Source organism: Mustela nigripes, chromosome 6 (genome assembly GCF_022355385.1).
Source record: "Mustela nigripes isolate SB6536 chromosome 6, MUSNIG.SB6536, whole genome shotgun sequence".
Taxonomy (NCBI): domain Eukaryota; kingdom Metazoa; phylum Chordata; class Mammalia; order Carnivora; family Mustelidae; genus Mustela; species Mustela nigripes.
Window position 1 is genome coordinate 86845347 of NC_081562.1, and position 20257 is coordinate 86865603.

At 54.7% G+C, this 20257-nt stretch overlaps 2 protein-coding genes across 5 annotated transcripts; both read left to right on the top strand.

Annotated features, from left to right (window-relative positions):
- Nucleotides 1-7663: 7663 nt before the first annotated feature.
- On the top strand, nt 7664-13915 carry ATG101 (autophagy related 101). Of its 2 annotated transcripts, none has more exons than XM_059403172.1 (4): nt 7664-7804; nt 8070-8175; nt 10847-11181; nt 13214-13915. In XM_059403172.1, the coding sequence occupies exons 3-4, from the start codon at nt 10930-10932 to the stop codon at nt 13616-13618; spliced, it is 657 nt and encodes a 218-aa protein (XP_059259155.1). In that variant the 5' UTR covers nt 7664-7804; nt 8070-8175; nt 10847-10929; the 3' UTR covers nt 13619-13915. The 2 variants fall into 2 exon arrangements, with proteins under 2 accessions (XP_059259155.1, XP_059259156.1); XM_059403173.1 differs by having other exon boundaries at nt 7668-7758.
- A 1779-nt stretch (nt 13916-15694) lies between these two features.
- On the top strand, nt 15695-19425 carry SMIM41 (small integral membrane protein 41). 3 transcript variants are annotated; one of them, XM_059404849.1, is made up of 3 exons: nt 15695-16174; nt 18708-18826; nt 19250-19425. In XM_059404849.1, the coding sequence occupies exon 1, from the start codon at nt 15786-15788 to the stop codon at nt 16059-16061; it is 276 nt and encodes a 91-aa protein (XP_059260832.1). In that variant the 5' UTR covers nt 15695-15785; the 3' UTR covers nt 16062-16174; nt 18708-18826; nt 19250-19425. The 3 variants fall into 3 exon arrangements, with proteins under 3 accessions (XP_059260832.1, XP_059260831.1, XP_059260830.1); XM_059404848.1 differs by having other exon boundaries at nt 19262-19425; XM_059404847.1 differs by lacking the exon at nt 19250-19425 and having other exon boundaries at nt 18708-19234.
- Nucleotides 19426-20257: the final 832 nt, after the last annotated feature.

The window sequence follows — 20257 nt, forward strand, 5'->3', positions numbered from 1 at the left end:
ATCTAAGCCCCATAGCGATGGTAAGAGCTACCATGTACAAGGTTCCATCACCCACCAAGTTCTTTTCACGTGATATTTGTCCTTTCTAACCCTCACTACCACCCCATGAAGAAAGTGTGGTTATCCCCACCTCACGGGCCGGGAGCCCAGTAGAGCAGTTGAGAGGCAGGACCCTGGAACCCCACTGCCTGGCTTTAAATCTTGGCTCCAGCTCTAGCTAGAGAATTTCTACTAGGATACCTACGTGCCTTAGCGTCTTCATCTGTGAACAGGGAAATAATTGTATCTATTTCATAAAGTGAAAATGATTACATGAATGCATGTATACAAAGTATTTCATAACAGTGCCTGGTGTGCAACAAACAATAAATCATAGCTATAGTTTTTACAAAGGCAGAGAAAGGAAATGACTTTCCCAAGGTCACTATGCTTCTCCGTGGCAGCGCAGGGTGTGTCTAGATACCTAACCCCTAGGTCTCCCTGCCCAGGGGCTTTGTAAATGAAAGAAGCTCCATCCGGGATGGTGGCCCCTTTCCAGTACTCTGGTGATTGGGGTACTGGGTGGGAGGCCCGAGTTCTCCAGCCCCGCCCCGCCCCGCCCTGACCCGCCCAAGGGCTGGAGCCTGCAGGCAGGCTCTTTCTTTTCCACTGAGCAACTGGAAGAACTGGCCTCCCAGTCTTGCTAGGGGCTGGGAGGGCGAACAAGGGGGCATTGAGCCTGGTGGGGCCTCACAATGGCTGCTCTGTCCCGGCTAGCCGGGGGCTGGGCCCGTTTCCGACGGGGACAATAGTCAAAAGGCAGTGACGCCGGCAGGGCCTGGAATCCCAGGCGGGATTTTCCAAGGCCTCAAAGCCTGCTGTTTGTCCTCACATGGAGACCCAGGAAGCCTGCCTCCCTGTCTCCCCCCTACCCCACCCACGCTGGGCCCTGTGCCCAGGGGCCCTGGCCCCCTCCCCAGCCCTGAGGTGCCATTGTGACTGGGGTTGGGTGGCTCTGTATACCCCAGAGTTTGTGCTTGATAACCCTCCTCAGGCAGGGGCCTGGCATGGAGGAAACTGCCCCTTACCTGGGCTCTGGCCACTGGCACTTGGTTATGGAGGGAGGTGGCAAAGGCTGGCCTCATGGAGGCTGAAGAGCTTCGGAAGGTCACAGGCAGCCACCCTGTACTTGAGCTGTATTGTGCCACATGATCGGCTCTGGGTGTCCAGGGTGCTGGGCTATGTGGTAGCCTACTGTAGGGCTGCGGAGGGAAGCCAGTGAGAGGCTGTCAGGTGGGAGGCTGCTTGTGGTGGCTGGACAGTTAGCAGGTGGTTAGGGATGTCCTTCCGCAGCCCTGAGGCAGCTGTGTCAGGCATGTCTCCGCTGAGGGGAGTGCTGGGTCCCCTTTATGGGACAGCCAGGTCTGGGGAGTCCCAGGGAGTTTTAGCTTAAATCTGAACTAGCCTCAGCCCCCACCAAAGTTCCCGACTGCATCAGAGACCCGAGAACCACCTGGCCTCCTCAGAAGATGAGGCTGAGGGGGTGAGCTTCTGGCTATCCACCGTCCAGCCCTACCAAGCCTGGCCTTGCGGCTGCCAGCTACTGTGTCCTTCTTGGAGCAGCCAGAGCCCAGTGCCAAACTTCCGCCTTCAGCCTTGCACCAGGCTCAGGCTGCTGCCCTGCCCCGCCTTGGCCCCAGGTTGGGGGCTGCTGGGGTAAGGTCTAGGCTGGCTAGTGGGACTTGGAAACCTCTAGCCTCTAGCTGTGAGGGCAGGAAGGAGTTAGCGCAAGGCTGAGCCAAAGCACCCTCCACTCCCCCAGTATCTCCTTCCCTACATAGCCAGGGACATTCTGAGGGCAGGAGACCCATTCCAGGGCCCCCAGCTAGACTCAGAGCTGGCCTGAGGACCATAAGGCCCTGGAAGCTTTGGCCTTGGCTTCTGCCCCTTTTCCTGCACCCCTAGGCCCGTGCTCGGCCTGTGCTCGGTTATTCTCCCTACCACCCTGGTTCCTTCCTCCTCCTGCTGGGCCCTGACCCTACCAGGCTTGGGAGGGGGCCCTTGAGGTCTCCTCAAGATATGACCCAGGCACCAGGCATTGTTTGGCCCCTACTCAGGCACCGCCACCGGGGCTGGGGGTGGCAGCTGGGCTGGGAGGGGAGTGCCCAGGCGGGGGTGTGGTACGTGCTGTGTTAGCAGGGAGCAGTGCCCAGTGCAAGCCAGCCAGGCAGGGTGCCGACTGTCCCTGCCCTCCTAGTCTGGGCCATCAGAGGGATGAGGCCCTAACCCAGCCCAGCCCTTGGAGATCTGGACCCCAACCTGAATAACTGGGGTACTGTGAGGATAGACGGATGTCTCTGGCCTGACAAGACACCAGAGTCACAAGAGAAACCAGAGTTACGGCGGTAAATACCCTCTCCTTTTTCAAAGACAGTCACACAGACTCCTCTGGGCCAGAGGACAGAGACACACATGCCTCCCAAAGGAACAGATGCGTAGACCTTGCAGGACAAAGAGATGACAGAGCCCTCACCCCTGAGGATAGACACAGAAATTAAGCCCCATCCTCACCCCAACTTGGCCAGAGAGACAAACACATAGACCTTCCCAAAGAAAGATACCCACCCCCGCTCCCCAACAGCGAAGCACAGATTCCCACGTCCCCCGGACAGCAGACATGCTACCTCCCAGCCCAGGCCAGGTCTAGAGTCTGCCTGACGAGGTCGGGGCTGGGAGGTGCCTCTTTCTCACGCTCTCTGCCACACTGTCGGAAGCCCAGCCATTTCCTCTGCCTCGGAGGAGGGGGTGTGGGGGTGGGCGATGGAGGAGTCTCTGCCCTGGATCCCAGGGGGGCAGATGTTATAAGGGGACAGCTGATCCTTGGTGGCCTTGCAGCCTGACCAGGGGGAGAGGGTCAGGAGACAGGGTGCTGGCCACCCAGCCAGGCTAGGCACCGTCAGGAGCCCCCGGCCTGACGTCAGTCCCACTCATTGTTGTTGATGGGGCTTGAGTCACTCCCTGTGACGCCACTGGGGTCAGCTCCGGAGCGACTGGGGGGGTGGCCTGCAGGCCCAGCTTCAGGGCTCAGCTCTCCCCAGGGCACACACTAGGGTGGGATGGGGCCATCCAAGGCCACAGTCACCATGCAAAGCCAGCTGCCTACTCCCAAGGTCTTGGGTTGGCCTTCAAGGTCCCTCCATGGGCCTCAGCTGCCGGCCAGGCTCAGAGGGCCTCAGCTAGCCGCCGAGCTGCCTGGCTGCCTGTGGCGTCGGGCTCTGACTGAGAAGTCTGCTCTCTCCGTCTTTGCCTCTCCCGCGCCACAAGCCTCAGTTTCCACACTCTCAAGCCTTGAGAGGCTCTCAAGGAGACCTTTCCCCCAAGCCTTTTTCTTTCCCCTTCTCCAGGAACCCTCCTCCCTGAATAATTCCTGGAAACTCCACTTCTTTCTGGAACCACTCACCTCTTCTGGCCCATCCCTCACCTCGCTGTCCTGTGCTTTCTGCAGCTGTCCCACTTTTCTCCCAGTGTCCCGTCACTGCCCACCTTCAATGTATCACTTCCTCTCCCACAGGCCCCAGTCAAGACTGACAGCAGTAGCCTCCATCCCCAGCCCTGGAAAGCCTGCTGCCTTTTCTTTCATACCAGCTGTTGCGTTCTCCAGTCCAGGAGGAGCCCCTGGTCCATTTCCTTTGCAAGAATTTGAGCTTCCAGGGCGCCTGTGTGGCTCAGTGGGTTAAGCCGCTGCCTTCGGCTCAGGTCATGATCTCAGGGTCCTGGAATCGAGTCCCGCATCGGGCTCTCTGCTCAGCAGGGAGCCTGCTTCCTCCTCTCTCTCTCTGCCTGCCTCTCCATCTACTTGTGATCTCTCTCTGTCAAATAAATAAATAAAATCTTAAAAAAAAAAAAAAGAATTTGAGCTTCCAGAGGGCCACACTGTCCCCCTTGATATGACATGGGCGTGGCATGTGGACAGCTACATATGTCTGGCATGAATGAATGAATAAGTAGATGAATAAATGATTGAAGGGGTGCCTGGCTAGCTCAGTTTGTAGAGCGTGAGACTCTTGAACTCAGGGTCGTGAGTTCAAGCCCCGTGTTGGTTGTATTTTTATTTAAAAATAAAATCTCTAGGAGGGTATGTGCTTTGGTGAGTGCTGTGAAGTGTGTAAACCTGGCAATTCACAGACCTGCACCCCTGGGGATAAAAATATATGTTTATAAAAAATAAAAAATTTAAAAAAATCTCTAAAAACAATAAAAAAGATTACATCTTGATCATCAAGAGAGGGTCATAGGGTGGGGTAATTCATTCCACACAGTCTAACTTTTTTTTTTTTAAAAGATTTTATTTATTTATTTGACACACACAGAGAGAAAGAGAGATCGTAAGTAGACAGAGAGGCAGGCAGGGGTGGGGGGAAGCAGGCTCCCCACTGAGCAGAGAGGCTGATGTGGGGCTTGATCCCAGGACCCTGAGATCATGACCTGAGCCGAAGGCAGAGGCTTTAACCCACTGAGCCACCCATGCGGCCCCACACAGTCTCGCTTTTTGAACCCTCCCTCCCTGACAGGACCACCCATGTGGCTGTAGGACCCAAGGTCTGAGGTGCAGTGGGAACGGCCCTGTAAGGATTTAGGGAGGTAAGAGGAGGCAAGGACTGGCCAGCATCTGGCCAGAGACAAGGTGAGGGGGCTCAGCTTCAGCCACGGGCGGGAAGGGCTCCAGGGACAGGGTGAGTTTTGGAGGAGGGACAGCAGTGGGTGGAATGAGGACAGAGGAGCGTGTGGCCTTGGCAAGTGTATTAGGGTTCTCCAGGGAAACGGAACTAATAGGATGTGTAGCTATAGAAAGAGATTTGTTATGAGGAATTGGCTCATGTGGTTATGGAGGTCTGATAAGTCCCAAGATCTGTAGTCAGCAAGTGGGAGACTCAGAAAAGCTGGGATATAGTTCCAAATGCCAACGAGCGGGAGACCCAGGAAGAGTAGGTGTTTCAGTTCAAGTCTGAAAGCAGGAAAAGAACCCAATGTTCCAGCTTGAAAGCAGTCAGGAGTTCTCCTTTTTCATGGCAGGGTCAGAGCTTTTATTCTCTTTGGGTCTTCAACTGATTGGATGGGGCCCACCCTCATTAGGGGAGGAAGTAGTCCCCTTTACTCAAGTCTACCCAATTCAAATGTTAATCTCGTTCAGAAAAACACTCTCCCAGACACACCCAGAATATTTGATCAAATGTTTGAATATTTGATCAAACATTTGATCAAATGTTTGGGTACTCTGAGGCACAGGCAAGTTGACACATAAAATTAGCTATCAAAGTAATTATTACATATCACTGAGCCTCAGTTTCATTATCTGTAAAGTGGGGGGAAAATTTCATTTACCTTCAAAGGTAGTTAGAGAAATCAACACAATAGTGCATTCGAAGTGCTGGCATTGTGCCTAATAAGGCTCAGTGATGGGTAGTAGTGATGATGATGTCAGGCTTGTGGTCTCGAAGGTCCCTGAGATGAAGGGTGTCAGGGGTAAAGGAGAGATCAGCCACTCCCTTCCCTGACTGGCAGTCTCTGGGAGTTAGGCTCTGATCCCCCCACCCATCCAGGGCTGGTTCTACTTCCTTCAGTCTCCCTCTTCTGGCTCCTCAGACACTCTCAATATTTTATGCTGATTCCTCCTGGTTAAGTCCCCGCTCCAGAATATGTTGGTCTATAAGGCAGGTGGCTTTCTCCTTCCTGAAGCCCTGGGGGTACTCTGATGCTGCCAGGGGACAGGTGGCTGCACCTGGGACAGAGACAAACCAGAGGGACCAAGCCTGCACCAGGGCCCAGCTATGGAGAGAAGGGTGAGGGAATAAGGAACTGATGAGGAGGGGAATGTCAGCCAGAAAAGGAGTAGTGTCGGGGTTGAGAAAAACTGGTGGGATGGCGCCTGGGTGGCTCAGTTAGTTAAAGCATCCAGACTCTTGATTTCGGCTCAGGTGGGGAAATCAGAGCATCACGTGACTAAGCCGGGTGCTCAGTGCCAAGTTGGCTTGAGATTCCCTCTTCTTCTCCCCTATCCCTCCCCCACCCTCCCTTCATAGTCTCCCACCCATTTCTCTAAAATTTTTAATAAATAAATGAATTTATTTTGTTTATTAATCAATCAATCACAAATTAATAAATAAATAATTAGTAAATAACTAAACAAATAAAATCTTAAAAAAAAAAAAAAACAAGAAAGAAAGAAAAGCTGGTGGGAGAGGGCAGTCCTAAAGGATGTGCTGGAGCCCGCTGGTACCAGTGCGGGTGAGCCCATTGAACTACCGATGATCAAAATGTAATCCTTCATTCATTTTGGGCTCTGCATTCAGGGATGTCCCATAGTTTCAAATCAGCCATTGTAGAAAACTAGCAAACACTACTCATCAGAACATCTTCCCACTAGAGAGAAGGCTTTGAGTGGGGTGTATTGGAGAATGGTAGTGCATGGAGAAACCAGAAAGAGAACTTCTGTAGAGGTATGGAATCCTGCATTTGAACCCCAGGCTTGCTACTTACTGGGTGACCTTGGACAAGTTACTTAACCTCTCCCAGCCACAGTGTCTTTATCTGCCTTCTAGTATTGATCATCGTGAAGCTTAAATTAACACACATAAAGCACTTAGAATCATGCTCTCTACATTTCACTCAATAAATATTATATTATTATTTTGAGAGAGTGTGTTAGGAAAATGAGCATCTTAATCCTCAAGTAAACAACTCAGGCCAGTGAGTCTCTGTTGGTGCATCCCAGGCTCTGTGGGCATGAACAAAAACGGACAGACCTCTGCCTACCCTAGGCTCACGATCTACACGGAAAACCAAACATTCTCCTGGAAGTTACAGAGCACTAAAAATGTACTCATTCGTATAACACTTTACATTCCACAAAGATCTTTCATATGAATTATCTCTTGTGATCCTCACAACAGCACCCCATTTATAGAGGAGAAAGTCAGAAAGAAGGAGTCACGTCAAGAGGCTCACCCAGGGGGCAATGGCAGAATTATGAGCTTTACAAGAGCTGTCACCAGATCGGTCATGGTCAAGCACCAAGTAGCGCTCCTGTATGAAGATAACACGGTAAGTTTAAGCCCCTTTCTCCAGCATCGAGGGACCAGGGATTCTACTACGCACTCTGGACAAGCTAATTCAGCTATCCATCCAGCATCACGCAGCGCACCAGCCCGGATTCATCTCCAGGCCACGTCTCCAGATGGCGTTCCCTTCATCTTGGGGGAACGTCCAGGTCTCTGCGCCCCGAGTTGGGGAGCAGACATGCGACCCAGAGGCTGGTTCATCGCCGATGACTCCTCTCCGTCTAGGGAGGCAGCACAGAGCCCATTGGCCTCTCCTTCCAACCCATCTCTATGGCGGAAGTGCGTGGTTCCAGCCGAAACACAACAACACTCTCGGTGGTGGGCTGAATGGACTCGTCCAAACGAGGGAGATACTTTTTACTATCGAATCAAAAAAAATGCGAGAAGTGATCAAGACAAAAATAAGCACGTTTTCACGGAGCAGTTTGTGGCCCTCTGTGTCCGCTGGCGTGGCTGTAAGGTATGGGGGCGGCTGCGCTGATGTCGGGCCCGGCCGGGCGTGTTCGCACCCCCGCCAGAGGCCCATGGAGCCGGTGGACCTGCCCGGCTGGCGGGGGGCGGAGGCCCGGACTTCCGCCGCCGGCACCGCCTCCTGCCGCGGTGGTCGGGCTGCCTCGGGAACGCGGTTTCGCTGTCGGTCGGGTCTGGGACGCAGGCTTGGGTTGGTGGGGGACCGTTTCGACTAACCGTCTGTCCCCTTCCCCTGTGTAAGCGCGGGCATTCCCCGGGCCGGCGGGAGGGACGGCGCGCCTGGAACTCCCGAGTGCGGCCAGGCTGAGCGCGGGGAGGGCCCGCCCCGCCCCCCCTCCACCCCGCGCACCTCCCGGGACCTCGGGAGGCAGCTTCTTCCCTGAACCTCGGACTTCGGCGGGTCGCGGGTGGTGGCGGTGGGAGACACGGGACCCGGGTGGAAGGTCCTTTCTGGGGCCCGCCAGAGTGTCTTGACGTTGAGCTTTCTGTTTTGGCTTTTAGTCTCTTTGGGGCTCAGTCGCCGGCGCGGACGTCGAGGCGCATTTGCGCGCGAGGAGGAGCAGGGGCATGGTCCGAACCTGAAGGACCTGCGCTCAAACCTATACGCGTAAGTGGGCATGGGGATGCCCTGGGCTCCAAGCTGACGCTGTGCTCTGCAGACCTGGGCCTTGAGGCGTTTGGGGTGGGGGGAGTTAGAGGGTATGAGATTTCCCAGGCTCTGCTCGAGAAGACTCCCCGCCCACAGGAGGCAGGGGTGAGGGGAAGGGGACAAAAAGTTCATCACAGACAAGATGTGGCTTGCTCTGGGAAGGAGGCTGGGGTTGGTCAGTACCGACTTTGTGAAGGAGTGCTACCAAGAACAGCTTTTTCCTAGGAAGATCCTGGGCGTGGGGCCAAAGAAAGAAGTGGCCTGGGTGAACGTTTGTGGGAGACCCCTGTGGGGGAAGTGGTGGAAGAAGGGGGAGCTGGGACAGAGCTGGGAGCCTCTAGATGGGAAGCTGTTGAAGGGAATTATACTGTAGAGAGCAGAAATGAGCGACAGAGCTTGACTCCTCCTGATGTAGGAGAAACTGATCCAGCAACCCTTGGAAGGACCTGGAGGCTTCTGATCAGGGTGATCTGAGCAGTCACTTTGTACTAGGTTCCAGGCATGGAATTTCCGGTAGGGTCTAGTCCCTGCCTTCAAGGAACTGTCAGTCTCGGGGAGAGCCAAGACAGGATAATACCTATGAAGGGATGACTGCTAGGTCAGGTAGACCCTCGCTGGTAGCCGAGTGAGAGGCAGAGCCAGCTTGATCTCTGAGCTGTCCACAGACTGCCCTGTGTTCACTGCTGAGCACTGCTGTTTAATGGGGATTGAGACAGACTGAAATACGCTTAGAGGAGAGCTGCCAGAGAAGATGTGATGTAGGGGTGAGGGGTAAGAGTTGTCTCCAGATATCAGAAAGGCACATAAGTGGAAAAGGGAGACTTATTCTATGTGGCTTCTGATATACAAACTGTGACCAGGGGTTTGAAGCACTAAGTGGCAGATTCCTTCTGGAGAAGGAATACCTGAGTAGAGCTGTCCAAAGATAGAATGGTTTGCTGGGAGAGGTGGTAAGTTCTCCGTCAGGGCAGGTTTGTAAGCTGAATGCTCAGCAAGAAATGTGACTGTTCTCCTTTGGGGCTCATATTCAGTTACTTACAAGGTCTGGTCCTCAGGTATGTTCTTTCTTTCGCACCCGGTCCACCAGTGCTGTGTCATAGCCTGTGTTCTCTCTCAGCAACAATGATACCATTGTGAGTGATAGTGGCTGGTACTTACTGTTTACTACTTGCCAGATACTGCTTTAAGTGCTTTATAGATGCTAACTCATCCACTCCCTGGGACAGTCCTTTCAGGGTAGCTTTTATAGATCCCCTTTATATAGATTCAGGAAACTGAGGCACATAGGAGTTAAGTAGCTTGCCCAGGGTCACCCAGTGAGCAAGTGGTAGAGCTGGGGTTGCAGCCAGACTGTCTGGCTTTAGAGTCACTGGTTTTATCCACTCTTCTACCGTAGAAGACCTCAGTAGATTTCTTCTACGGTAGAAGAGTGGATAAAACCAGTGACTGTAAATTTTATTTGATCATTTTATTTGATTTTTTAATTAAATTTTTTTTTATTTACTTGATTTTTTTATTTGATTTTTTAATTTATTTTATTTGATCATTCTTGATCACAAAAATCCAAATTTACAGATAAAACACACTCAGAGAGGTTAAGTGATTTGCTTGCAATCACAGAACAAGATGTAGTAGAGCTGGGGTTCAACCCAGGACTGTTGGATGTGAAAATCCCCACACTTAGCACTTTACTCCTCCACATCCCATTGTGCTGCCTCTGTAACTGTCCCTGCTGTTGTGGCCTCTAACTGGACTTCTTGCCCAGCCTTTTTGCCTTAAATGTGAAAGTTTTTACCCCAGAGTTTGTTGATGGCCCTGGCATGAGGGGAGATTTGAAGTGTGTGTGTCTGTTAGGTGCCAGAGCTCAGTCTTCATTTTTTTAAAAAGAGATTTATTTATTTATTTGAGAGAACGGCAGTGCACAAGCGATGGGGACGAACAGAGGCAGAGGGAGAAGCAGGCTTTCCCCTGAGCAGAGAGCCCGATGTGGGACTCGATCGCAGGACCCTGAGATTATGACCTGAGCTGAAGGCGGAGGCCTAACCCACTGAGCCCCTCAGGCACCCCCCAGCCTTCATCGTTTTTATTGATAGCTCAGAGCAGTTTTTGGCCACAAGATAGTTAAGAGCCATCCTTCACCTTTCATCCAGTTCACTTTCTGCTGCACAGATCTGATCTTGGCACCATGATGCATTGGCTCTTCCCTGCCCTCAGCACAGGGTCCGAGGGCCTTAACCTGGCCATTCAAGGTCCTAGGAAGTCAGACTCCTACCTTCCTTTGCTTTTACTCCCGCCTCGTATCCTGGCCAGTCAGATAGCCTTCACCTGCGTCTCTCTCCTCCAGTCCTGTGGCCTCTCGGGGGCAGGGGCCGTGCACGCCTTCAGTGGCTGGTGGTGGACAAGGGCGACGAGCCTTTGCGGGACATGGCGCTTGACGCCGTCCTGAGGTCAAGTCCTGGCCGGTATTTGGATTGTAACTTGAAAGCTCTCTCCCTTTCTGATCCTGAGAGCCTTCCTTGGCAGTATGTGCCATCAGAATGACAAGAAGGGCCACGGAGGCAGAGGCGGTGTGGCCAGGGGGGAAGCAGATGGGTCACGTGTCCGTGCTCTGACCTGGCTGCTCTTGCAGGGTGGCCCCTGGCTGGGGTGAAGCCCCCCCGGCTCCTGTTTTCGTTCTTGTCCTGCCCGCGGGTGCGGGCTCCTGGCTGCAGGATGAACTGTCGCTCAGAGGTGCTGGAGGTGTCAGTGGAGGGGCGGCAGGTGGAGGAGGCCATGCTGGCCGTGCTGCACACGGTGCTCCTGCATCGAAGCACCGGCAAGTTCCACTACAAGAAGGAGGGCACCTACTCCATCGGCACCGTGGGCACCCAGGATGTGGACTGTGACTTCATCGACTTCACCTACGTTCGGGTCTCCTCAGAGGAGCTGGACCGTGCCCTGCGCAAGGTTGTCGGGGAATTCAAGGTAGGGGTGTGGCACGGCGGGTGGCAGGCGCACCACAAATGTCTCCCCCCTCCCCCCGGCTTGCTCTTGGACTGGCCTTCCCTTCACGAGTGTTCCTGTTGGGTTTTTCCATGTTCTGAGGAACAGATGTGCTCCTTGCGGGGCGGAGGGCTCTGGACAGGGCAGGGGAAGAGGCTGGTGAGAACCCCCCAGGGAGGGAGAGCAGACAGCCCTCGGGTTCCCTCGGGTGCCCATTGCCCACCCCCCTACCCCAGGCTGGAGCTCATCTCTGACTCTTAAGCTCTCCCTTCCTATGGACTCCTCTCGGCTTCCACCTGCCCTTTCATGAAATCCTTTCCTTTGGGGAATTCCTCGAGAGGGAGGCTCTCTGGGCTCGGGCGCTCACCATCCAGCGGAGCATCCCTTTGGGCAGTGTGGCCGAGGTTTGTGCGTGCCTGTGTGGGCCTGGAGGAAGGTGGCAGGGACACACCAGGCTGCTGACGTTGCTCACCTCGGGCAGTGGGAATTTGTGTTCATTCAGGGCGATAGTGTTTCACTGTTTCCGTGAGTGGCTATTTTGAATTTTCAAGTAAGGGGGAATTTTTTTTAAGGTGCCATCTCTGAGGTGAGAGGAGGAGGGCCGTCTGTCTGACTTCCATTCCACAAACATTTGGAGAGCCCCTACACGGTGCTGGGGACCAGGTGCTCATGGCAGGACGTGGCCCCTCCCCCAGGCCACAGTGTTCCCCCTCACTGCACTCCCCTGTCCCTCTGAGAGCAGACAGGGTAAATTCTTTAGAGTTTCCCAGTCCGTCTTCAAGGGAGGCTGTGGTAGTCAGCCGTCTGTCCTAAGTCTGGCTATAGACGCCTTTGAGAAGCACGTAGCATATAATGGTTAAGAGCATGGATTCAGGGGCCAGGCTGTACCACCCAGCAGGTGTGTGACCTTGGGCAGGTGACGGGACTTCCCCGGCCTTCAGCTTCCCTGGATGTAAAACGGGAAGGATGATCGTACTTGCCTCAGAGGCATATGCACTATGAGGATTAAATGAGTCAAATATGTCAAGTGCCTGAACCAGCCTGGCTTTACTGTGAGCTTTGTAGAAGTGTTAGCCATCATGACCCGTGACCTTGCTCTGTCCACAAAGGAGAGAATTATCTCCTGAAGGACAGTTCAGGACTTGAGGGAAGCACCCTTACTCGCCGAGTTGGTGTTAACTCAGATGGAAGGGTGCTTCAGGCTCCCAGCTGCTCTAGGAGGATGAGTGTGGGGCCACCACACCCACTGGAGGTAGGGGCTAGGCAGAATTCTTGGACGAGATGGTCTCATTTGCTTCTCAGAGAAGGGGAAGAAGCCAGCTCTGGTCTTTCCTTCCCCCTTCTGTTTCTTGGTTTCCTTTTTCTTTTCTTTCTTTTTTTTTTTTTTAAATATTTTATTTATTTATTTGACAGAGATCACAAGTAGGGAGAGAGGAGGAAGCAGGCTCCCTGTGGAGCAGAGAGCCCGATGTGGGGCTCGATCCCAGGACCCTGGGATCATGACCTGAGCCGACGGCAGAGGCTTTAACCCACTGAGCCACCCAGGCGCCCCTCCTTTTTCTTTTTTTAAAGATTTTATTTATTTATTAGAGAGAGAAGCGGGGGGAGGGGCAGAGGGAGACACTGACTCCCCACTGAGCAGGGACACCCCCCCACACACACTCCCTGGCAAACCCCCTCCCCCAGAACTCAATCCCAAAGGCAGATGCTCACCCTACTGAGCCACCCAGGTGCCCCTCTTGGTGTCCTTTTTTCTAGTTAAGGATCATTGGGCTTTAATTCCCTCTTCTGCTTTTCTTTAGAGACAGATCTTGTTGGTTTGCTAGGAACACTTGTGTCTGTTCCAGCAGTTTGCTGTGTCACTTCACACAAATCCTTAGCCCCCTGTGCGTCTCATTCCCTACCTTCCCTGAAGGACTAGTAAAGCTAGGAGAGCCTAGTTCCCTGGGGCGAAGGAAGCAGGCACTCACAGGGTGACTTGGCCTTCTCATCTGTTACCCTCTTCCTTGCCCAGGATGCGCTGCGCAACTCTGGAGGTGATGGGCTGGGGCAGATGTCCCTGGAGTTCTACCAGAAGAAGAAGTCACGCTGGCCTTTCTCGGATGAGTGCATCCCCTGGGAAGTGTGGACAGTGAAGGTGCATGTGGTCGCCCTGGCCACAGAGCAGGAGCGGCAGATCTGCCGGGAGAAGGTGGGCGAGAAGCTCTGTGAGAAGGTCATCAACATTGTGGAGGTCATGAACCGGCACGAGTACCTGCCTAAGATGCCCACGCAGTCGGAGGTGGACAATGTGTTCGACACGGGCTTGCGGGATGTGCAGCCCTACCTATACAAGATCTCCTTCCAGATCACTGATGCCCTGGGCACCTCGGTCACCACCACCATGCGCAGGCTCATCAAAGACACCCTTGCCCTCTAGGCCTTACTGGAGCCACAGGCTCTCCTGGATGGCTTACAGACCTTGGCTTCCAGGGATCGTACTGTGGGGCCTTTGGGGCTCTGGAGCCTGCTTAGGCTCCTTGGTGAGACTTGGAATGGCCACCTCTGGCTTCCTAGTTATGTGGTTGCCAGTCCTTGGTCATCCCTTTAACCTTTGCTCATGGTCAAGTCTGGCCTTCATTGTCTTTCTGCACCCCTGTGGGGGTCCCCCTTTCTCAAATGTATGGAAGAGCCATCGTTGGGATGGTGAATAAAATTGAGAATGTGTTTGGGTTGAGCCATCTCTCCCTGGGCCTGTGTCCTGCCCTGAAATGTCACCACTCTCTGACCTGTGCAGATTCAGTTGTGCATTGAGGGCATTATTCCAACATGAAGGGAACAGGGTGGGGGATAGATTAAAATTGACCAGTTGGTACTTTGTTGTGGGTTCACATAAGCAGGTGTTCACCACTCGGTTGTCAGTGTGGTCAGTCCTGTGAATGATGACACAGAGGAGGAGCTGTTGCTTTTGGATATGACTGCTGTTTCTTCTCCCTGAGGAAGCTGTGATATCCTGGCTTTTATGTTATCTGGACTGGCTTCACAGTGATTCTCAAAGAGTATCCTCTGTGTCTTCACAGTGCACATACAGGTCCCCACGTGTACCAGAAAGCTCAGTTAGTTTGGGGGTTTCCTTCTCTGGAGAGAGATTGGCCAACTTGAGATAGTGTCTGATGACACTTCTTCCAGACTGGGCTGGGCCTTGCCGGTTGTTAGGACATTGCTTTGTTAACACACTCATTTCTACAACAGGATGCTCAAACTGTGAACTCCTTATATACTTCTTAAGGATTTATTCCCTCTTTTGTAATACTTCTGGGTTATATGTGGGCAGTTGTACCAGGCTAAATGGAGTGCGGGGTGGTGGGGTCTTGCGCGAGGTCCTGGAGCAGGTAGGTGGCCGTGTGGCCAGGAAGTGTTGGCACGTGTCTCCCATTCCAGGCACCTTGGCCCTGTGATAGTGAAGTGTTGCCCTTGATCTCTGGGGCATTGGGAGAACTCAGGAGGTTCTCAAGGCCTGGGAGATGGGGAAGGCCGTTTCCTAACAGGTCCTTGATGGTGTCTAATCCCTACCTGGCCTGCTGGAGTCTGGGGATCTTTTCTTCCTAGCCGGCCATCAGCTAATCCTTTCTGAGTGGCTGGTTGGTTGACAGAGTTGTTTGCTGGCCGTGACTTAGTTTTTTTTTAAAAAGAGAGCTCAAGGTTGCTGTCTTCTGGGAGATCTGAGCAGGAGGGTCTTCCCTCCATCCCAGCTTTTTGAGACTTTCTCCTTTACTCAGCCCGTCTCTGCTCCATGCACAAGCCCAGGTTGGCCATGGGACACCCCGCTGGCACTGAGCTCCCCTTGGGGGAATAGGACAGTAACCTTTCCATTCTTTTCTGGCGTTATGATTTCCCAGAGGTAGGGGACTGTTGTACTCAGGGGTCGGAAGAGGAGCCCTGGTGACTGGACTTTGCTCACTCATCATTAGGTAACTTGACCTCTGGGGCCTGAACAAAGGAATGAGGGTAGGACTTGAAGTTCTACCCTGCATCTCTCCTTGCTCTGGGACCCAGGAGGCACCGGCCTGCTTGTCCAACTCCAAGAGGTTCCCAGAAGGGATGATGGAGGAGTAAGCATCTGTGCCCCTCAGGTCTTGGAGGGTGCTCATTTGCCTCCTGTTCTAATGGGCACCTGGGCCACCTGCAGTATTGAGCTTTGGCTCAGGGACAGCCCAGGAATGCTTGCTGGTCTTGTATCCTGCTTAGTGGGGCAGCACCCCACAGCACCTGGGGTGGGGTCTGGAAGATTTTTTCAGTTCGAAGGGAGGTGCTATCTCTTGAGTTCCTTTGCCATGGGAGAAGGAAAGCCTTCGGGACCGACTCTGGATTTGACTGGATGGGTGTATGGGCTGGATTCCCACGCCTTGTGTGGAGGCCTTTGAGACAGGAAGAAATACCCCAGGGGCCGGAGGAGCTCTGTGCGCAGGGTGGGAGCAAACGGAGCTTGGGATCCGCCCCTCGGGCACCTCCCCCATGCAGCCCAGGCCCGCCCGCCCGCTCTCCTGCTCGCGCTCCCGCACATCTGGCCCTTCCGCGCACATCTGGGCAGCTGGCGGCGCCACAGCATGAACAGCTCCCAAGCGGGCGCTTCGCCCCCCGCCACCTGGCTGAGCTCTTGCTGCAACCAGTCCGGGGAGCCGCTGGAGCCCCCCGAGGGGCCGCGCGTCGTGCAGGCGGCGGTGCTGGGAGTGCTGTCGCTGCTCGTGCTCTGCGGGGTCCTGTTCCTGGGCGGTGGCCTCCTCCTCCGCGCCCAGGGCCTGATGGCGATGCTGGTCCGCGAGCGGCGCGCGTCCCGCGAGGCCGAGCCCAGCAGTGCCAGCGGAGGCGAGGACGACTCCTAGGCTCCCGTGCGCTCCAGGGTCTCGGCCTCCAGGCGGCCCAGGACTGGGCACCCAACGGGGGGCTGCGGAGCGGGGGGCACCATGTCCTTCCCCCGAGGCTGGCGCCCGCTCAGGTGAGAGCGGTGGGGGACAGCTCTTCAGCGACTTGGGTTGGGCTTTTTTGCATGTCCACCGGGTGGGCCCTGCGGCTACCCTGGGTGTGCTGGGACCTGAGGGAAGAGGCTGCCACCCTCTGTGTCTCTCCCACAGCAGTGCCCTGTGTCCTTTTTTTTTAGAACGATGGTTACCAGGTGTAAGGGTCACCAGGTGTGAGGGGGAGGCAGGGCGGTTGGGAGAAGGGCTCTGGAGGGGCCGCAGTGTGCTTTGGAGCCCCTCCCTGTATGTATCCAGCCTCCGATTTGCCCCAGCACCACTTGGAGCTAAGGCCCACCTCTAGCCCACACCACTGGGGGGCTAAAGGAGACACACTGCCCCAGAAAGAGTGACGATCCAGACCTTTGGCTCCTGCTTCCACCTCCTCTCCTTCCTGAAGTCTTGTCCCTAGAAGGGGATCTGAGTAAGATTCCTCTCTGTGGCCTCCCTTTGGAGGCAGAGATGGGAGTGTGGGTCCTGTTTTATGGCAGAGCCAGGGGCCAGGATGACTCTAGGGGATGGGGAGGGGAGGTGGGGTCTCCCCTCCCCCAGACCCTGTTCCGGTGTGTCTGTGGGGGGCCAGGTGTGGCCCAGAGCACTGAGCTTTGCCTCGTGAGTGGGGAAGGTGGTGAGGTTCCTGACAGCCGGGGGCCCCATGAGTGCACTGCTGGAGGAAGCTGGGGCTGAGGATTCCCAGCTGTGAATCCTCTGGCTCTGTCTGGCTCCCTGTCTCTGTCTCTCCAAGGACAAGAACCATCTGGAGGGAAGGGCCTGGGTGGCCTCAAGACAAGGTAACTCCAGGCCAAGGCCATCTTGGGTGGAGCCATGGACGGGGAAGCCTTCCCTGTCTCTCTTCTCTGCTCCGTGATGCACCTCTGGGCTCCTGGGAGGTTTCTGTGGGGCTCTTCTTTGGGGGTTCCTCTGACCTGTTGCTTGCCAAGCGCAGAGGCAGAGTCCTAGCTTCTGCCTGAGAAGGAAGTCGGGGCACATCAAGGGAGGCTGGGTGATGGCGTGAGCGAACCGTGGCTGAGCATTTGAGAAGCTGACAACGCGTGATCCGTGCATGGAGCAGCCCAGGATTTAGCGCTAATCCCGGGTAGTTGTGCCACACCGGCCTTGCTGAGCTGTGGACTCCTCACTTCAGGGACGCCACTGCCACCCCTGGGAGAAAGGTCTGGCCAGGGCATTGAGGGCTGTGTGCGTGTGACTGGCCCTGGCATCAGGGAAGCGGGCTTGACCTGGGGAACCCGGGCCACCTCCCTTTGCAGCATGCCAGATGAGGGGGTGAGAATGCTCTCTTTTTGTTGTATCCAGGTCCCTTTGCCCCCTTGCCTGATAACATTCTGCTGTTTTTCTACCCTTCCTCACCCTGTGCTCTTCTGCGGCCCGGGATAGAGGAATTTCCGAATCCACTCCGAACACTTCATTTTGCAAATGGGGACACTCAGAGACAAGAAAGTGACAGGGTCCAGTGAATGACAGAGCGGGAACTGAAGCCTGAGGCTTCTGATTCTGAGTTCAGGGTGGGGGGTGTCCCTGTGCGTGGAGGTTCCTCCTTGGGTCATTCCTCTTGCTCTGTCCCTGATTTCCCACCACTCTTGGAGATGCTGATGCAAAACATGACCTCTCTCTGAAAGAATGAACCTTCACACACACTCCCTTATTTGGCCTATGGTATCTGGGACCAAAACTCCAAACCCCCAGGTTACCGCCTTCCTCCTGACCCTTCTTCCCCAGCGGCCTTGTTAGATAGCCTTCTGTTGCTGGGCACAGCCTTCCAGCTGCTGGCAGCTGTCCCCCAGCCAGCTGGGCTCAGCTTTCTGGCCTAAGCCTGAGGGTGGGCGTGAGCTCAGAGGGTCAGTGGGAGTGTGCCTCTTCGGAAGACACTCCAAGGGGAGGGGGCAGATGGAGCAGAGGTGAGGGTGATGACTTCCGGACTGGCGTATGGACTTGAGTCTGGGTGGTGGAGGGGTGTAGAGAGATCTGATAGAGGAAGGGCAGTGCCCCTAGCATCCTGTGTCTGCTGGAGTGGGGGGACTGAAGGGATAGGCAAAGGCTTTCTTTATTCAACTTCCTGCTTTTGCTGTCCCTTCAACTCAGTGCTTGGAGAGCCAGGCTCTGGCCTGTGCGGGGGACCTCGATGTTCTTGGGGGAAGATACTGGGATCTTTACTATGGAACTCTGACCCTGGCCAAGGCTGTCAGATTGAATGGGGAGGAAGAAGATTTAGAAAGTTGGGGAAGGAGTGCTATTGTCTTCCCGACTCTCAGACTGTGGCTTGGAGTGACAGATGAGGCAGTGGGTGTGGTCTGAGCGGAGTAAGTCTAGGGTGTCTGGACCCCCAGCAGGCTCCCTTATCCTGCACTGTCTCTGAGGGAAAGGCTGGGGCCACAAATGGGTGATTTTGCCTTAACTTTCCTGTGGCTCGTGAGTTTCACCGTGAGCTGGAAAGGGCTGTCGGGGGCTGGTCCAGTTCATTCTTCAGCAAAGATGGGGGGTGCCTCTCTGTTACAGATTCTTGAGCCTCCTGTGGTGTATCTCCCAGAGTTCTGCCGCTCTCCTACAGCACCGGGGGACCTGCTGCCTTTGATCCTTGAGTGGTGCAGACAAGACCAGGAGAAAGCTGGCTTGTGGTGAGGCGTCTACCCGGGATCCTTGCGCTCAGCCCCGCCTCTCCTTTGCTCCATTCTGCCTCCTGCCACACCGCACCGCACCGCACTGTGGGTGTGGGGCTGGGGGGGTCAGCGCTCTAGGGAAGAAGGAGCGCCCTGAGCCACCACTGCATGTCCGGGGTGCCGGAGTGGACAAACGCCCTTGGATGCTCAGTGCAGCTGATGCTGGCTACGCCCCTTACTGGCTGGCCTCCAACAACACACGTGCCGCCCCTTTCCCATCTCTGATACTGGCTCCTGTGGTCTGACAGGTCAGTGACCTGTCCCTACTGAGGACCGTGGGTCAGTGTCATCCATTTGGAGATCTTGGTGCCCCAGCAATGCCCTATCACTTCGCGTGGCTTGTTATTAAATACGCTGGTAATGCAAGTGTCCTATTTACAGTCTGTGTTTCAGCTCTAGATTCTTGACATTGGTGGTATCCTGCTCCCACCCTCCCTCCAGTTTGAACTGATTCTAGCTGATCCTGAAAGAGCATCACCGGCCATGGCCCCCTCTTCCCTAGCCTCTCTTCAGTGGTGGCTACTCCTCTTCAGACACCCAGAGCCAAATCCTTCCAAGGGAGGGTAGGAAGTGGGGGGTGGGGGGGTGGGGCACAGTGACGCTCATGCCGGCACTTGGCTGCCCCCCAGTGGCCAGTGTGGGCCAGAGCACCACTTCCTTCAACTGGTGTTCTGGGGTCTAATCCTAGCCCAGCCTTAACCAGAGGTGCTTTGAAATGAGAGCGGATTTTGTGAGTGTGTGCCCTGAATTCTAGATGGTAAACCATCCCGAGCCTCCGTCTCTTCATCTATAAAATGGGGGCAGCAGTGTCTTTATGAGGATCAAACAGGTCATATGCTTGTCCATAGATAAAAAGATTTTCTACACTGTAATTGCCATGTGATGTTATTTTTCTCCCCGTGAACCCAACCATCCCGAGGAGAGGTTAGAACCACCCACCTTGTTCCTGGGAACCCTTCACTTATTCATCTTCTCCATGGGTATTGACCGAGTGACTGGTCTGGGAGGGGGAGGAGGTGAACGGTGAACGCCACAGAGCCCTTGCCCTCGAGGAGCTCATAGTCCAGGAAAGAGCGCTGCTCACAGAACTGAGGTTAACATAGATCGTCAGTCATGTCCAGCATCAGCAGAGCTAAGAGCAGAGAGTGTCGTAGAGAAGGTGGTGTACTGAAAGGGCACTCACAGGGCGGGCGGTGGGGGTGGGAAGAAGGACATTCTGGACAAAGGTGCAGGAGGTGTGAGGCTGGGGGTGCCTACAAGCAGGGTATGGAGGGAGATGAGACCAGAGGGGTGGCGGCTGGAGAGGAGTGGCATTTACCCTGGGGTAGGGAGGTATCTAGAAGGTTTCAAGCTGTGAGGTGACATGGTAAGATCTAGATCTTAGGGGAC

Excerpts from the sequence above, each read along its gene's own strand:
- ATG101 (XM_059403172.1), top strand. The coding sequence starts at position 10,930 with ATGAACTGTCGCTCAGAGGTGCTGGAGGTGTCAGTGGAGGGGCGGCAG. Across the intron at positions 11,182-13,213 it reads AGGTTGTCGGGGAATTCAAG|GATGCGCTGCGCAACTCTGG; the intron begins GTAGGGGTGTGG and ends TTCCTTGCCCAG.
- SMIM41 (XM_059404849.1), top strand. The coding sequence starts at position 15,786 with ATGAACAGCTCCCAAGCGGGCGCTTCGCCCCCCGCCACCTGGCTGAGC.